Below are 17,080 nucleotides of genomic sequence, written 5' to 3' on the forward strand. Positions count from 1 at the left end.
TTAAATTTGATGTGTGAAGTTCAAAAGATTTTGAGATGACAAAAATGTGTTCCACTCAGACCATTTGTACTCAAATAGGGTGAGGAGTGTCAGAGCTGAAACATAAAAGTAGTTGCCTCCCTCTAGTCCTTAATTTCATCACATGCAAAGAAAAAATACTACGGAAATTATTTTCCAGTGATAAGTCTATCTTGCATTTTTGTTGCTATTATGAAGACTCAACTAGTTCTCGTCTCTTTAATCATAACAAGGCTTCATCTCCAGCTGCTAGGAAAAACCCCAACCTTATTTAAAGAGATTTGAGAACTAAAAATTGCTGCTAACTCTGAGTCCTAATTCCAATAAACAGGATCTTTCTGGTTTCTTAAACACAGTTCTTCTTAGGATTCCTAATTTTAATTGAGTATTTCATTCTGTATACCTGACTCTTTTTAGCTACTTGACTCTAGAAAAGAAATTCCAGGATTGGGGTTATGATTGGTTTTCTTAATTTTTCCATTTCCCTGCACTAGGGGCTAGGAAAGTCTGGACTCATACTTCTGATGATTGGCACTTTATAAACTGCTAGCATCTTTCCTAAATGCCAACTGCTTCCCTAAATGTCTGAGCATAAACTGCTTCTGGATTCCATGTCCTCACAGCCTGTATAGCTTTCTGAGTGCTCCTTTTTTCTACATGACATCTCCCTATGGGCTTACCTGGAACAATTTGAGTATCCAAAGGAAAAAGAAAAAAAGTAGTACTGAATTAAAACCCATTAAATAAATTAGGGCTATAAATCCTATAGCCCTAATTTATTTAATTGGTTTTTCTGAACCAATATTATTGATTGATTATATGATTGACATCACATGCTCTAGACCAAGGATCTTATTATTCAAAATATTTATCAAAATATTTAAGAACTGATCCAGCATATATGCTGACCAATCAGAATGCACTGGCAACAAGTCATTGGACTGCCCATATCAAGAGATACAAACTCATATCATCCAAACTGCCCCAGATACTGTGTTCTTCTAGCCACATTGTAACCTTCTCAGGAGCTCCACTTCAGTCTGTCCTGTAGGGAACATCACTTTACACAAGAGTTCTACATAGTAAGCGGTGCCTAGGTGGCTCAGTCGGTGAAGCTTCTGACTTTGACTGAGGTCATGATCTCAGGGTCCTGGAACTGAGCCCTGTGCCTGGCTCCATGCTCAGCAGGGAGTCTGCTTCTCCCTTTTGCTCTCTTCCTGACCAACCCCTTCATGCATGTGCTCTCTCTCAAATAAATAAAATACTTTTTATTAAAAAAAAAAAAAGTTCTGCACAAGACACTGATACAAGTTCTAATCCTAAGACTCAGTTAGGGCCACTATGTCCCACCTCATCTGTTATTATTTGTCTTACCATATGCTGGATAGTGACAATAACACCAGCTACCAAAAAAAAAAGAAAAGAAAAAAGAAAGAAAGAAAGAAAAGAAACTCATTACAATAATGAGTTTTCTCAGAGAAAACTTAAGAATTAATGTCAAATCTGTTGAAAATAAAAAGGACAGAAGAACTAGTTAAATAAAATCACAAGGAAACAACCCACAAATCTAGAATGTAGGACATTCAGGACAATAAACTTGATCCTATAGATCTCAGTGTTAAGAGAAGAAAAAGAGGATTATACTAGATTAGCAGGGAGGCAATTTGTAGGCCTGGCTTGGATCTTGGTTTGGATAAACCCACTGTAAGAAATGTGGATGACTGGCAAAACTTTTTATATATTAAATAAGGTAAAGTTTACTATCATGAAAAAGTGGAGATATTTAATTAAATAAATAATATATATAGTATGATCTCCTTTTGGTAAAAAAACAAACAAGAAACAAAATCTCTAAATGTGTATATTAAAAATCTAGAAGGATTTACATTAAGCTTTGATAATGATAATGATAATTACTGGGCATTAGGAATGTGTTCTGGACTAAATCATTTATCTTCAAAATCATATGTTGAAGCCCTAACCCTCAGTGTAGCTGTATTTGGAGACATGGTCTTTAAGGAGAAAGGGTTAAATGAGGTCTTAAGAGTGGGAATTTAATCTGATAGGACTGGCATCTTTATAAAAAAAGAGAAAGAAGCACCACAGATTTCTTACTCTCTTTATGTGTGCACAGAGAAAAGTCCATGTGAGGACACAGAGAAGGCAACCATCTACAAGCCAAGAAGAGAGCACTTACCAGAAAGAGAATTTTGTTGGCACTATGAGCCTGGAGCTTCCAGTCTACAGAACTGTGAGAAAAATAAATGTCTGTTGTTGAAGCCACCAGTTCTGTGGTATCTTGTTATGGAAGCTCAACATGACTCGTATAGAATGTGTTAATTTGCATCCCTGTTTTTGTTCATCTCTCTCTCTCTCTCTCTCTCTCTCTCTTTTTTAATCTCTCTTTTTTAAGAGAGATCAATGTTTCCTAATCTCTTAGCAAACATTAACTGTTTTTGTAATAATAGAAATTAAAGAGAAAAATAAAATCTGTGTTAGTATATCAAATTTTTGTTCTAAAAAAAAAATGAGACTAGCATAAAAATACTGAATGAAAACTGTTTGCTTGGTCCTTTTCACCACATCCTTTCTTAATTTAGTAGCTATCCCTCAGTCTACACAGACACACACACACACACACACACCCCAAGTGTGTATGATGCATTCTTATGAACTTACATGCATTTTGGGGAAAATATTTAAAGTTTAATATTATTTTGAATTGGTAAAATTATGTAAATAGGAAGATGTTTGAAACAATATGAACCCCAGAAAAAAACGACTTTCATCTTCTTTGTATCCCTTATAAGAGTGAAAGTTGATTAACAGATTTTCCACATTTTTCTACCAAACCATTCCACAAATCACAAACTATTAACTTCGTCAGCAGACTACTCACTTGCAACACTAACCGGACTGCCTATTTCCCACATGGCCATCCAAGTCTATTGTCATCCTTCACTTAGCTCCGTGCCCCAAGAAGCTGACCTCTGTAGATAACATCCACCTAGCTTCTCTGTTCTTGGCTTTAGGGTGGGTTTAGCCAATAGAAGATATCAACAATGATCAGTAGGTTGAGTAAGAGAAAGATTAAAGCCCTCGTGTTCCATCACCCTCCCTGGCTGGTCACTTGCTGGCAGTGTTTGTATTCCTTGATTGAAAGCCAAGGCACCTGGCAGACTGACCTCTCCTACCTCATAAGGACTTGCCAGTTTCTGTTAACTACTCTCCCTTCTTGCACCTTTACATTTATAGATAGTAAGAAATGTTAGACGTAGAGTGGTTCACCTTTTCTTTTCTTTTCCTCTATTTTATTTTCTTTTCTTTCTGTACTTTTAAGATTTATTTATTTTAGAGAGAGGAAAAAAGGGGGGTTGGGCAGAGGGAGAGGGAGAGAAAGAATCTCAGGCAAACTATCTATTGAGCATGGAGCTTGACAGGACTTGATGTCACAACCCTGAGATCATGACCTGAGCCAAAATCAAGAGTCGGCCACTTAACTGATGGAACGACCCAGCTGCTCCTCACCATCACTTTTCCAATTTCCTTTACCTAATGGACACTTTTGCACAGGCCCTTAGCCAAACTCCCTTGAACTGCACATTTTTAGTGTGGATGTCATTGATTTTCTAATGGCAACCTGATTTGTATGTTGACCAACTTAGGTATATTTAGTGAGTCATCTATATGTGTTGCCAGGAAATGAATAGATGGTGAGGAGAAGAATTTCTTTTATAGTAATAGGATAGGCTAGGATATTCATACCAACTTTCCCACTGAAAGTAATTTACAATGCTGAATAAAGTATAAAATGAATCTTGTTAACAGCATCTAAGAACTAGAAGGTAAGGAATTACTAGGTCAAAATTTAAGTTGTGATAGGAACCCAGATAAGTAACACAATAAAGCTGCTTTCAACTTGAGGGAATTTACTGAACCTAGAGAATCTTTTAATGGCCTTACGAGATGTAAAATTTAGAAGAAAAAGCCCTGGGCCTGCCCAAGTTGGAGAGAAGGTAGTTCCAAAAAGAGATTCTTCCTCATAAAGTAGACTCGTAAATGACTGCACTCCCCACACCTATCCACGAGATAGTGAAGAAAGTTATCTGTCATGGAACAAAGCAAGAAAAAGGATTTTTTTAAATATTTTTATTTATTTATTTGACAGAGAGAAATCACAAGCAGGCAGAGAGGCAGCCGGAGAGAGGGGGGCTCAATCCCAGGACCCCGCGATCATGACCTGAGCTGAAAACAGATCCTTAAACCACTGAGCCACCCAGGCACCTGGAAAAAGGATATCTAAAAAGCTATAATTCTAGGGTAGCTCTAAAAGAATACACAAAGTATTTATAGCTGCTAAAATTGTAAAGGAAAAAATATAATGACAAAATAATCTAAATCTAATGAGAGAAATAAAACAAAAGTAAAACATAATATGTGGTACAAGGAAGAAACCCAAATTCAGCTAAAAATATGGAAGCATAAATAAATTAATAATCACTTTAAATGTAATAAACTGGAAGTTTCAGCTAAAAGATAATCAGATTGTATTTAAAATACAAAGTAGTTGTAGGGCACCTGGCTGGCTCAGCTGCTAGAGCATGTGACTCTTGATCTCAGGGTCATGAGTTAAGTAGAATTTACTTTAACAAAATACAAACTAGTTGCTAGTAAGAAGAGATGCTAAAAGAGAAATATATAGAAAGCTGGATAGTGAGAAAAAGAAAAAAAAGCTACTAAGGCTAAATTAATGTCAACCCAAATCAAATTTTAAAACACACATTAAAAATACAAAGAAGAAAAAGAAATTTTAAAAATATAAAGATCACTTCATCTGATAAGTGTTTCAACCAACCAGGAAGATGTGACCTAAGAAATGACCTTAAAATGTATGAATCAAGAATCAACAGAACTACAAGATAAAATAGAGAAATCTATACATATAAGATACAGGCAATTTGAATGACTTCAGTATGGTGCCTAGTTTGAGTGAGCAAAGAACTGTATGCCTGACAAAAAAGTACACACTCTTTCCAAATACTCATAGAACACTGGGAAATAAAGGAAACCTCGGAGAACCACAACACATTCTAATGAAAACTGAAGGAGTGCCTGGGTGGCTCAGTCGGTTGACATCTGCCTTCTCAGGTCATCACCTCAAGACCCTAGGATCGAGCCCTGTGTCAGGCTCACTGCTCAACAGGGTGTCTGCTTCTCCCTCTCCCTCTGCTCTCTCTCTCGCTAATAAATAAATAAAATATTAAAAAAAAGAAAACAAAAGAAAATTGAAGTTGCTTATACTCTAGCTCAGAAGAATATTATATTCTTCCAAGCAGCATACAAGCGCCTAAAGCAAGGCTCAGAAAGTCAGGAGGTGCTCCCTCCAACATGGGGAGCATGGCATTCACATGGAGCTTTAGAGGACAGAGGCTTTTCAACTTAGAGAAACAAACTTGAAGACATGTTTGGATAATACTAAATATAATGATAGGGGAAAATATTGGATAAATGAAGGAAACAGCAGGATGTACAACCAGAAATGCACTCCTCAACTAGCCCACAACATAAAGAGGACCATCAATCTATAAGGATAGGGTATGCTCTAATGGAGTTTATCACATACATCAGCTACGAAGTTTAGTTGAAAATTTTTTAATTTGAAAGAAGCGACAGGTACTTGAGAAATTATATGACAAGAATACAGAAAACAATAAAAACTGCTGAGAAACACTGGGAATCAGAACACACTTGCTAAACTAATTCTGTTGAAGAGTGTACATCTCAGGTTGTCTTTAGGTCTTTTAACAAACAAACATAACTCTAGACTGAATCTAAGTTGAATCATTTCTGAAAATCAAAACTGTCAAGACAGAAAGCTGGAAACATGAGAAGTTCGGGTGAATGACAGATCTGTGTCACCCTTGGTAAACCCAACCTGCACTCCCCAGGAAACAGAGAATTGACTGTACTTTCTGCGGACTTTGGACAATAGGTTTCCCACCTATGTTCACTCTGTTTAAGACCCTTGATGAGTAGTCCTTCAAAGTCATATCTGAAGCTTTTTTTCCTTTTGTCCAAGGACTTCAGACTGGGAGCTCATGAAGGCTGATCTTTAGTTCTACGGATTACTCTGTTATCAGCTTCCAGCTCAGACTCCTAGGTTCACTGTGCAACTTGCTGCTTGAAGAGCCATAAAATTGAGGTGTCACCATTGCACAGTTTACTGACTTCTAACATTTGTCATGACACTGATTGCAAAAGTATTCTAACTCACTGAATTTTTGGAATAAAAAGTGGCCACTGCATCCATATGTATACTACATAGAAGTTGTCTAGACAAATTAAAATTTTCACATGTTCTTCCAAATACTTTCCTCCACATTCATGGCTGGAAGTTATTAAAACCTACTCTATTAAAATTGCAAGTTTGTAATTTTCTTATATTTTCTTTTTAGGCCTTCTGAGGAATTATTTTTCCTAGAGCACAAAAAAAGGCCATATCATATCATTTCCACACCACTCTGTTATTTGCTTGATGTATATCTACTGAGACACTTTAACCAGAAAAACAAAATGCACTCCTGGATCTTCTCACATGTAGCAATGTTAGGGCTACTCTGAACAGGTTGATTAGTTTCGTATGTAACAAAAAATAATGCTGAATTCAACTGTACTAGTAACATTTCTTGTTAATGAATATTTCCTGAAAAGCTAAAATTTGCTACTTGCCAATAGATTTTAGTTTAACTTCAATTTTTGGACAATATGTTTAATACATCTTTTTAAATCTCTACTCAAGAAATGATAATGAGTACTTTTAAGTAACTGTTACAAATTAGAAATATAAATCTTCAAAATGAAATAACAGACCTCACTATATTATTCTAATTAGAGTAAATTTCATCAAAGAATATATAGAATCCTGAACAGGGAAATTATTTATTTATTTATTTATTTATTTATTTCTCCATTTGAAGAGATGATCCAAATTTACTTATGTAAAAATTTGTCATCACTGATGACACACAGAAATAACCATTTTTCTATTCATCAAAAGTGATTCATCAAACATATTAAAGATGTTTCTTTTAACTTGATTCATTTAAAATTTTTGCCTTAAGTTAATGGATTTTAAGCTTCCCCCTCACCTTTTTCCACTATATTCATCGTTTTTAACCACAAACTCAGACTGATAACTCAAATTCCCATGTTTTGGTTGATTCTCAAGGACAAAGACTAGTAACCTATTAGATCAACAGGTAAGGCCTACAAAAAGTAAGACAAGATCATGGAAAATAAAATACAGTCAATATGCAGTTATCTGATCAACCCATTTGTGTGTGTGTGTGTGTGTGTGTGTGTGTGTGTAAATATATATATATATAAGTCTTGCTATATCAAGACCTTTTTTCCTGCTTCTTTTTCTATCCCTCAAACAAGTCTTAGTCCTCTCAGGACTTTCCGTATAAATACTTTGCTCTCTACTTCATTTTGTTGAACCTATTTCATGAATGTAGATATTAAATATTCTTGTTTAGTTTAAGTTTCATTATCTGTTTTAATTAGGTAGCTTTTTTTTTTTTTTTTTTTTTTGCAAGAAACTAAAAATCCAACATAGATTAGAAAAAAAAGGGGGGTGGGCAGGGGATGTGTTGACTCATAGACATGGCCAGTTCAGTTGGTTCACCTTCAGACAAAGCTTTAAGGCTCAGATGATGTGGAGAAGATTTTCTATTCCCCCTCCCCCCATTACTCACTTGTACCTTCCTTGTGTTGGTCCATTTTCAGGTAGGCTAAACTCTTAAGGTTCCAAAGAAGTTACCAAAAAGGCTAAAGGCTTTTTCTTTCAGCTATACTGTTAAAGTGAGTCATTGCTCAAATAAATTCCAGAAATCAAGTCTTGGCACTGTTTGGCCAAGATCATCCTGTGATATGCCAACAGACTTGAGCTAATGAGGATCTATTTCTAGAGCCTGGGATGTGGCCAAACATATTCACACTACTGGGAAGTTTTGGCAACAGTTCCAAAGGGGGTGGGGAGGCAAATGGATGTTAAAATTCCACTAGACTCTTGCTTGGATGATAAAGAATTTGGATTTGTTATATACAAAGGATTAAATGGGTATAATAAATAATTAGTTGATTTGTACACATATTTTTAATGTACTCCTGCCTAACTTCTCTGTGAAAATTTTCTTACACTGAGGCTCAAGAAAAAGAAAATTCCACAATAAGGTATAACTATGTTTTACATTATTTTTATTCTATAAACTATAAGCATTGCTCTTATTGCTCCAAAATATAGCATTTCATTCTGTATCCTTTCCATGTCCCATCCTGATATATATCAGAATGAGCAAATAATGTATTTATCTGTTTATGAGAAAATTTATAAGTTAATTAATTTATCTTGGCTATCATAAGTATTATTATCCAAAACATTATGGATAGAGACTTGTTACCCTACATTTAAGATTCATTTAAATTTAACAACTCATACTGCTCCATCACTATTTGGGAAATCTAAATGTTAATACCCTGCACTTAAAAAGATGATGAAAGGAGTGCCTGTTAAACATGAAACACCCACATCTACAAATTTTTCTAAAAACAATAATAGCTACTATATCCATGAGGAAAATTTGATATGGCATAATTCCTTACAAAAGCAGGCTTATCTTATATTTAAAAAAAAAAAAAAGATTGTATTTATTTATTTGAAGAGAGAGACTACAAGTAGACAGAGAGGCAGGCAAAGAGAGAGGAGGAAGCAGGCTCCCCACCGAGCAGAGAGCCCGATGTGAGGCTCCATCCCCAGACCTTAAGATCATGACCTAAGCTGAAGACAGAAACTTAACCCACTGAGATGCCCAGGCGCCCCTCTTGTTGCTTTTTTTAAAAATGGGGTTGTAGGGGCACCTGGGTGGCTCAGTGGGTTAAAGTCTCTGCCTTTGGCTCAGGTCATGATCCCAGGGTCCTGGGATCCAGCCCCTCATCGGGCTCTCTGCTCCGCAGGGAGCCTCCTTCCTCCTCTGTCTCTGCCTGCCTCTCTGCCTAGTTGTGATTTCTCTCTGTCAAATAAATAAAATTTAAAAAAAAAAAAAAAAGGATTTGTAAAACAGGTTTCAATGCACATCTCATTCTTTCTTCTAAGCTTTACACATGTTGTAACTTACTGTAAAGATATAGCTATGGGGTGCCATTTTGCTTAGCTATGACATTATTAAACAGATATTGAACATACTGTGGAGGAAACTGATAAAGTTCATTGGTTAGAAAGACAATTGCTAATATAACATTTTACAGTATGCAAAAGTACTGAGACATATATCATAACTTGATTCTCAGGTTAACCTGAGATAGTAGGTAAGATAACCTTCTGTAGATCCAGAAATAGCAGCTGTATGATGCTGTATGAGCAGTCATGGAGCCAGTACGCGGACTATCAGCTTACTGAGGGCAGGACAGTGGCTGGACCACATCAGGGGCTCTGAATATTTATTGAAGTAACCAGTTAATTAAATCTGGTCTCAGAACTCCAGAGCTTTCCTTACAACTAAAGTATTATTATAGCGTTTTTCACATATTTTAATAAGAGTCCAAGATCAATTTGTAAGGCTCAAAATAAAAGACAATAAAACAAAACAAAACAAAACAAAAGCTCCTCAAAGACTTCTTTCCAGCTTTGAGGACCCAGGCTTATCAGTGTTTTCCATATATCCTAGTGGCTCAATCAATAATCAGTTTAGGAGGCACTCAATTGATTGGGCTTTGCAAAGTATGCGTGCCTCTCTAACAGAGGGCAATCCTGTATGTATTCAGGTTTGGGGTTTCTTTTAGGTGTCTTCAAAACATTTTTTTTTTCTTTTTAATGCTTTTGTTGTCAAGAGAAAAGCAGAAGAGATAAAATCTGGGTCGTTGAGCCTCCAGGCCTGGATGCAAAAACAAGAGTCCTCAGTTGAATTTTACAATGACTAGATCCAAATTGAACAGTATGTAAAGAGAGTCTCTTCGTCAGGACTCTAATGCTGCGGCTGGAGGCAGACGAAAGATGCAGCCTGTAGCTTGCACCCCACCACAGGCAGCTTAACTACTTCAGTTTTATCCGGTGTGTTCCAACAAGGCCAGACAAACCGTTCCGTGGTGCAAGAGGCATCTCTCAGGCGATGATGCGTAAAGACACAGGGATTTTTTAGTCAATCGCAGGAATTAGGCTTTAATGCTTTCTACTAAAAGACTTCATACCCCAGATAGCTGACTGCTATCCACAGAATCTTGGCAGCCAAGCAGACTGCTGAAGCTGAAACGAGGAAGCTCTGTTAAGCAGATTTTCGTGAATGTACAAAATGCTTTATTTGTAAAGCTGCTTTTCTTTGCTACAGTTTAAAATGCTTTCTGCTTCTCCCCTTTTTTTAAAATCTCTCAGTTTGATCAACTCTGTCTTTATCAAAATTACTTTCCAAAAATGTCCCTTAAAGAGCCACAGATGAGAAATAAATGCTCACCTCATCAAAAAATAGAATGCATTTCTTTTTTTTTTTTTTTTTAAGGAATAATTCTAAACATATCAATTCAAGAGACTAAAAACGATCACGGTCCTTACAAAAACTATACAATACACAGAAAGACATGAAATACTTTACCATTATTTGGAAGTTCTAGAGGGCTACAGACACCAGTTTGGGTTCTGCTGTTTGGAGAAGATATCAGTTTCTCAACGAGAGACGCCGAGATGGGCTGAACCAGCAGAGACGTGAGGTTTGATCGGTTCTGTCTAAAGCTTCCATCTGGATCAAAAAGAGAAGGGAACAGAAACCTTAGCCAACAGAAACTAAAAGCACTTCAAGAGACATTTTTTGTAATGACTATTTAAAATATGAACCATATGCTCGGAGTTCATTTGTTTATTCCTTAGTTATACTCTACTTATTAACGATGATCTGAGGTACTTCTGTCCAAATACTATTATGTATCCTAGAGAATGATGGCAGATTGTACACACATCTACTTCCATTCTCCTACAGGACTCCACTGGAATGACAACAAAGGGATAAAAGAGTGTAAATCCACAAGGGCTGACCTAGAGAAGGGACAACAGCAGTAAGATTCTAAAAGCCAGAGAGCAGATACCTAAGTGTCAATTGATGTAACAGACCCAAAGTGACCAAAACCTAAGTGAGCAGAGAGTAAGCCGAGAAGCAATGCAGTTTGTACCATAGAACCCAAAAGGCTTGAGAAATGGTCACAGCACCTACCTATTAAAATACGGGTAAAGGAGGGCACCTTGGTGGCTAAGTTGGTGATGTGCCTGCCTTCGACTCAGGTCATGATCCCAGGGACCTGGGATCAAGTCCTACACTGGGACTCGGGTGTGGGGAGTGGGGTGGGGGGGGGGGAGTGTACCTGCTCAGCAGGGAGTCTGCTTGTCCCTGTATCTTTCCCTGCTGCTCGTGATCTCTCTCTCTCTCATTCTCTAATAAATAAATAAAACATTAACAACAACAACAAAAAACATATGGGTAAAGGAGGGGGAAAACAGGAGAATTTGATGAAATTCTGATTGTGAAGGTCTCCTTCCCCCTGAAGTGGTCATTCATGCCTTCAATCAAAGAGTGTCTATTCTTCCCCCCACTCCCTCAGAAAAGTGCGAGGGAATGCTGAATAGGGAGGGAGACACCAGACACAGTGAAGGTGGAGGTATCTCATATTTAAGTGGGATGGTCTTATAATTGCAGAGACTCATCAAATGTTTTACTGTCTTGGTGCCCAGAATCCTTCCTTCTAAGTAGGGCAATAGGACGTTCACTTGTAGCAAATATGACCAGGTCATTGAAGACTATATAAAAATACTGAAAATCTGGAAGCTTATAATAAAACACCTCACCAGAGATATCCTATGTTAAAGTCCATCAATCAATAAACCCCATCCTTACACAGAATTTAAAAATCAACTTAACTTTGCCATTCTCAAGTAGGCACCCTTAGCCAAGGACAATCCCAAAAGGGCACACATGCATCCGAGCTTATGAGTAGAAGAGTAAAGAGGTCAGGAGGCTCAGGGAGGGACATCTCCAGGAAGATAAGGAAAATGGAAAAACAGATGTGTGCTAATGTATTGAGAGAATATTTACAGTAGAGATCATACAGTTAGCACCTGAGCAGTTTCTAAATACATAGAAAAATCAGAAATCTAACCAGTAGACAACCTTTAGCTTCAGAGGGAGCAAAAAGTTGTTCAAAAAAGAAATGTAATCATCATACAATGTGAATAATATTTACATGGTCATAATAATATACATAATGACTCACACACATACACACACACACACACAAAATGATACTCTTGGGGGGAAAAAAAAAGGGACACGTCAGGGGTGATGACCCATGGCGACTTGTGAAAGCAAACAAAATCCTTATCATCCATAGTGGTAATAAATAAAACTGAAGAAATGAATTCGACTCATAAACATGTTTTTTTGATATAGAGAGGTAAATATAAAAGGCAGAGAATGACAAAAAGTACTGAAATAAATCGAGTGTTTGCCTCTGGGAGAGAGAAGAAAGAGAAAATATAAGGAAGGAGGGGAGATGTTGAGATTTTTGTAAACTCACTTTGTAGAATTATTTGAATAGATTCATCTTTAACTTGAAGAAAGACGAAAGTTAAATAAAAATAAGGAGAGAAAACTATGTAACAGAAGTAAAAGAAAAATCCAGAAGTACTCAGAGTAAAGAGAATAGAGAGAATAAACCAAACTGTGCTTAAGAACTAAAAAAATACGTATTCAGCTGATATATTTATACTGACTCAGAGAGGAAATACACAATGGAATGACTCTCTCAAGCAGCCAAAACGTCTGTGAACACAGAGCTTTATTTTTCAGAACTTTTATTAGGGAAAACGATTGCCGAAGGTTTTCTCAGAATTTAATTTGATAGGACTGCAGGGGGTGCAGAGCCAACCAGACTGGTATCCAGGCTCCAGGAGGCAGATTATAAATGAGAAAATATGTTACAGAAGTGTTTTCTTAATTTATCATCTGGAAAACCACAAGGCTAAAAAAAAATATATATATATATTTAGCTTGAGCCTATGGCAGCCATAGCAATCATAGCTTCAAGAAAGAATAATAGAGATTTAAGCTCAGGATCAGTTCTGTTATGTAAGCACGGTGCTGGTTGCGTAATCCAATAACCCCTTTTATATGGATATATGACAGTGCATTTTGACCACAGTGTAGTTCATTGCTTCCTAGCCATTTTCATGTCATAGGACCAAGAGTGGCCATATAATTTGCAGGGCCCAGAGCAAAATGACAATGTGGGGTTTCCTGTTCAAAAAGAATTTCGAGACAGTAATAGCGGAGCATTTAATCAAGGGTGGCCCTTCTGAATGGGGGCCTGTGCAACGGTGGACATTGCATGCCCCCAAGCCAGGCCCTGCAGGGCTCACACAGCACAAGATGCCGTTCAGCTCACTGAGAAAATATGAAGGGAATTTTCACACCTCAAGGAAGCTGTTATCAGCCTCAGGTAACCAGCCCTGAGTCTCTGCTGCTCCAGGTTGCCATAGTGGTTAATATCTCACAGCATAGATGATGTCCCTCAACACACCAGCTGCAAAGCTCCGATATACCCCTCTTACTCTGAGAAGATTGATTTTCTACTACAGAATGGATTTTCTCTGTTGGCCATTACCTACAGGAGCTCTAGTGTATATGGGATGGTGAGATAGTATTTATGAGAAATGTGCAATCTGCTATTTTGATCTTTTCATGGACATTAGGTCCTGATACGTTACCAACACAAAATGAAACTTCTTAAAATGCTGCATGATCTCACCCCTCTCCTGATCAAATGGCGGACTCTGGTTTGCCATTCAAGGCTCTTCACAATCTCAGACCTTGTAGTGTGAAGGTTATTTCCTATCGTTCGTCTCCATACATTTTATGCTGACACATAAGCTGTTCTCCCACATAGTCTGCGAAGTAGGCCCTCCATGTTGTTGCAAAAGCCACCCCTTCCCTTTACTAGCTATTCTCATGCATCACACTGTCTGAACTTCACACTTTCTCCGAAACCCAACTCAAAAGCCACTTTCTACACGAAGCTTTCTCTGGTGCTCTCCTCTCACTCTGTGGTATTTCTGTGCTTTTTTGTGGTGTTTTTCGTGTCCAATTAACATTATCATTACATTTCATACTTATCACTTTATCACCTTGTTTCTCCTCTTTAAACTCTAAATTCCTTGAAGATGAGATGCCCGGGTGGTTCAGTGGGTTAAAGCCCGCTCTGCCTCTCTGCCTACTTGTGATCTCTGTCTGTCAAATAAATAAATAAAATCTTTAATAAATAAATAAATAAATTCTTTGAAGAAAAAACCAAGTCTTCTCCATCACTGCATAACACACAATGCCAAGTACAAGGACAGGAACACAACAGGATCAGCAGTTCTTTGAAAAATAGTTTCAATGCCACTATCTCACTGGTTTTCTGAGTGCCTTGAAGATGGAACAAGGGTACAACTAAAGAATAAATTATAATTTTATTAATCCTGCACTTGCTATACATTTGTGCCTTTTCTCCAACTCACTGCCGTCCCATAGTGGAAATATTACATAGAATTTCAAAATCCATCTACCCCCCAAATAAATAAATAATAAAATCTTAAAAATAAAAGGGGGGGGCGCCTGGGTGGCTTAGTGGGTTAAAGCCTCTGCCTTCGGCTCAGGTCAGGATCTCAGGTCATGATCTCAGGTCCTGAGATCAAGCCCCGCATCGGGCTCTCTGCTCATCGGGGAGCCTGCTTCCTCCTCTTTCTCTCCCTCTCTGCCTGCCTCTCTGTCTACTTGTGACCTCTGTCTGTCAAATAAATAAATAATAAAATCTTTAAAAAAAAAAATCTATCCCCATCAACTCACTGGTTAACCTTGCTGTAACATTATCTTTTATGTGGAAAAAAAAATACTATCTCTATAATTAAAATAATCTGAGATGTATTTATCTGTTAATGAAACAATCAATAATTGCATTTTTTTCTATAATTCTCTATCAGGCATATGAAACAATATATTTAAAAGTTAAATATGAGTGAACCCTAAACCCTAATTGAATGTATTTAAATCTTTGCCTTTTTTTTTTTTCTGAATGACTAATAGACTTGCATTAGTTTTGAAATATCTGAAGTGGTTCATTAATTTTTCACCTTCAGCTTAATGGAAGTTTGACAAACAGTTCACTTTTGAGAGCAGATAGTAAAAGCAGGACTTTACAGTATACTAAGATTAAATTATGGATAAATGTTATTTTTTAACTCATTTATTGAGGAAGAGCTGAGAATTTTATTTTCTTGCATTATTAAGAGGCTTTGAATAAGAGCGAATACATACACCATTTTTATTCATTTATATTTTAAAACACATTTATGAACTATAAGGTATGTGTTGAAAATCAGGCAGATTGTGTACCTGATGGAAAGGACACCATACAGAAAAGATGTTGACATTACCTCTTAGCTCTGCAGCTTTTATTTTATTTTTTTTAAAGATTTTATTGTTTTGAGGGGGGGGGAGAGTGAGATCATGGTGGGGGCAGAGGGAAAGGGAAAAACAGACTCAGTGCTGAGCAGGGAGTAAGACGTGGCACTCAACCCCAGGACCTGAACCGAAGGGAAACACTTAACTGACTGAGTCACCCAGCCACCACAGCACTTCAACTTTTAGATTATAACATAGATATCATGCCCTGTTCATTGTTTATGCCTACTAAAGACTGACAGTAACTTTTTGTTTTTTGTTTTTTGTTTTTAGTAGACAGTTCTCTCTTTACTTTATGTACTCGTTGCAATCCAAATAAAGATCCAGATCAATCCATGCCACCAATAATCCAATTCCCAGACCCAAGACTACATGCATGTAGTGGAAAGAGAAAACAGGACATAGAGGCCCAAGTTTGACTTCATCCCTGACTCACTCTGTCAAATGTAATGTATAAACAATTTTACTCTACAAGATTGTCATCCCATCTACTATACTCGAATAACCAAGGTGGCACTGAATGGCCTTCATTACTTGGACTTCATGAAATAAAAAGGGTATTACCTTAGAGGCTGACAGCCTGAACCACAGTGGATGAAACTTAGAAGAAATGAGGTTTAAAAATAAGTGAGAAGTTTTCTAATTGCACATATTTAGTAGGCTTTTCATTACGCTTTTTCAAATTGTTGATGCCCTCTTCAATCATACCTGGTTAGGTGTCTAAATAAAGCAGGAACACTCTATTACCTGACAGCTGCTCTTCTTGTATGGCAAAATGGAATTCTTTTAAATTCAGCTGAAGAAGTGCATACACCCAAGCATCGATTACCCAAAGAATATCAAAAAAGATAAGTCTTCAGAAACCAGAAATCTTAGACACTGGGATCCTCAGATTAATGCACCAAGAAGTGAAATAAGGTAAAAAATAATAATAATGCTGGCAAATAAAGCAAGAGGAGCCTTGTATGGATCAGTGATGATAACATGCTGTCATTGGAAAGGATAGTACAGTTTCCAAGCTGAGGAGAACTCAACCCCTAGCACAGTGTGTGTAAACCAAGATCCTGCTACATAAGGGAAGCATAGATCCTACAGACTCTTTATATTCAGCATATGTAGTCCTTGGACAGGCAGCACAGGCAGGTCTAGGAGCTCCTTAGCAATGCGGAATCTGAAACTCCACCCCTGACCTTCTGAATCTAGATCTGTAGTTTAACAAGATCCCCAGGTGATTCCTATGCACATTTGATAAGCACTGGCCTAACTCATTATATATTTCTCAACAGCACAATTTACATGATTTTCATGGCAAAGAAGATAATAAAAATCAGGATGAAGAAGAAAAATAAATAAATAGTAGCTCATGTTTGCTCACCTTCCCCAAAATTAAAGAGGACAACAGCCTCTTAACTTATCTTAACTATCTCCATAAACCCCAAATCAAAAATTTCTCTCAGAGGCTCTTTCAAAATGGGAAACAAGGCCTGCTCTCGCATGCTATCACTAAATAACAAGTTTAAGTTGGA

The 17,080-nt window shown here is 37.2% G+C and overlaps 1 protein-coding gene across 5 annotated transcripts in view; it reads right to left on the minus strand.

Moving 5' to 3' along the window:
• NAALADL2 (N-acetylated alpha-linked acidic dipeptidase like 2) overlaps positions 1 to 17,080 on the minus strand; it is a 1,363,661-nt gene that overhangs the window by 337,226 nt on the left and 1,009,355 nt on the right. For all 5 annotated transcript variants that reach the window (XM_059163440.1, XM_059163438.1, XM_059163439.1 and 2 more), the window contains one exon: positions 10,662 to 10,805. In XM_059163440.1, coding sequence (XP_059019423.1) covers positions 10,662 to 10,805 — 144 coding nt within the window. The remainder of the gene's footprint in view (positions 1 to 10,661; positions 10,806 to 17,080) is intronic.

The sequence above is a fragment of the Mustela lutreola genome, chromosome 2 (genome assembly GCF_030435805.1).
Source record: "Mustela lutreola isolate mMusLut2 chromosome 2, mMusLut2.pri, whole genome shotgun sequence".
NCBI classification, from domain to species: domain Eukaryota; kingdom Metazoa; phylum Chordata; class Mammalia; order Carnivora; family Mustelidae; genus Mustela; species Mustela lutreola.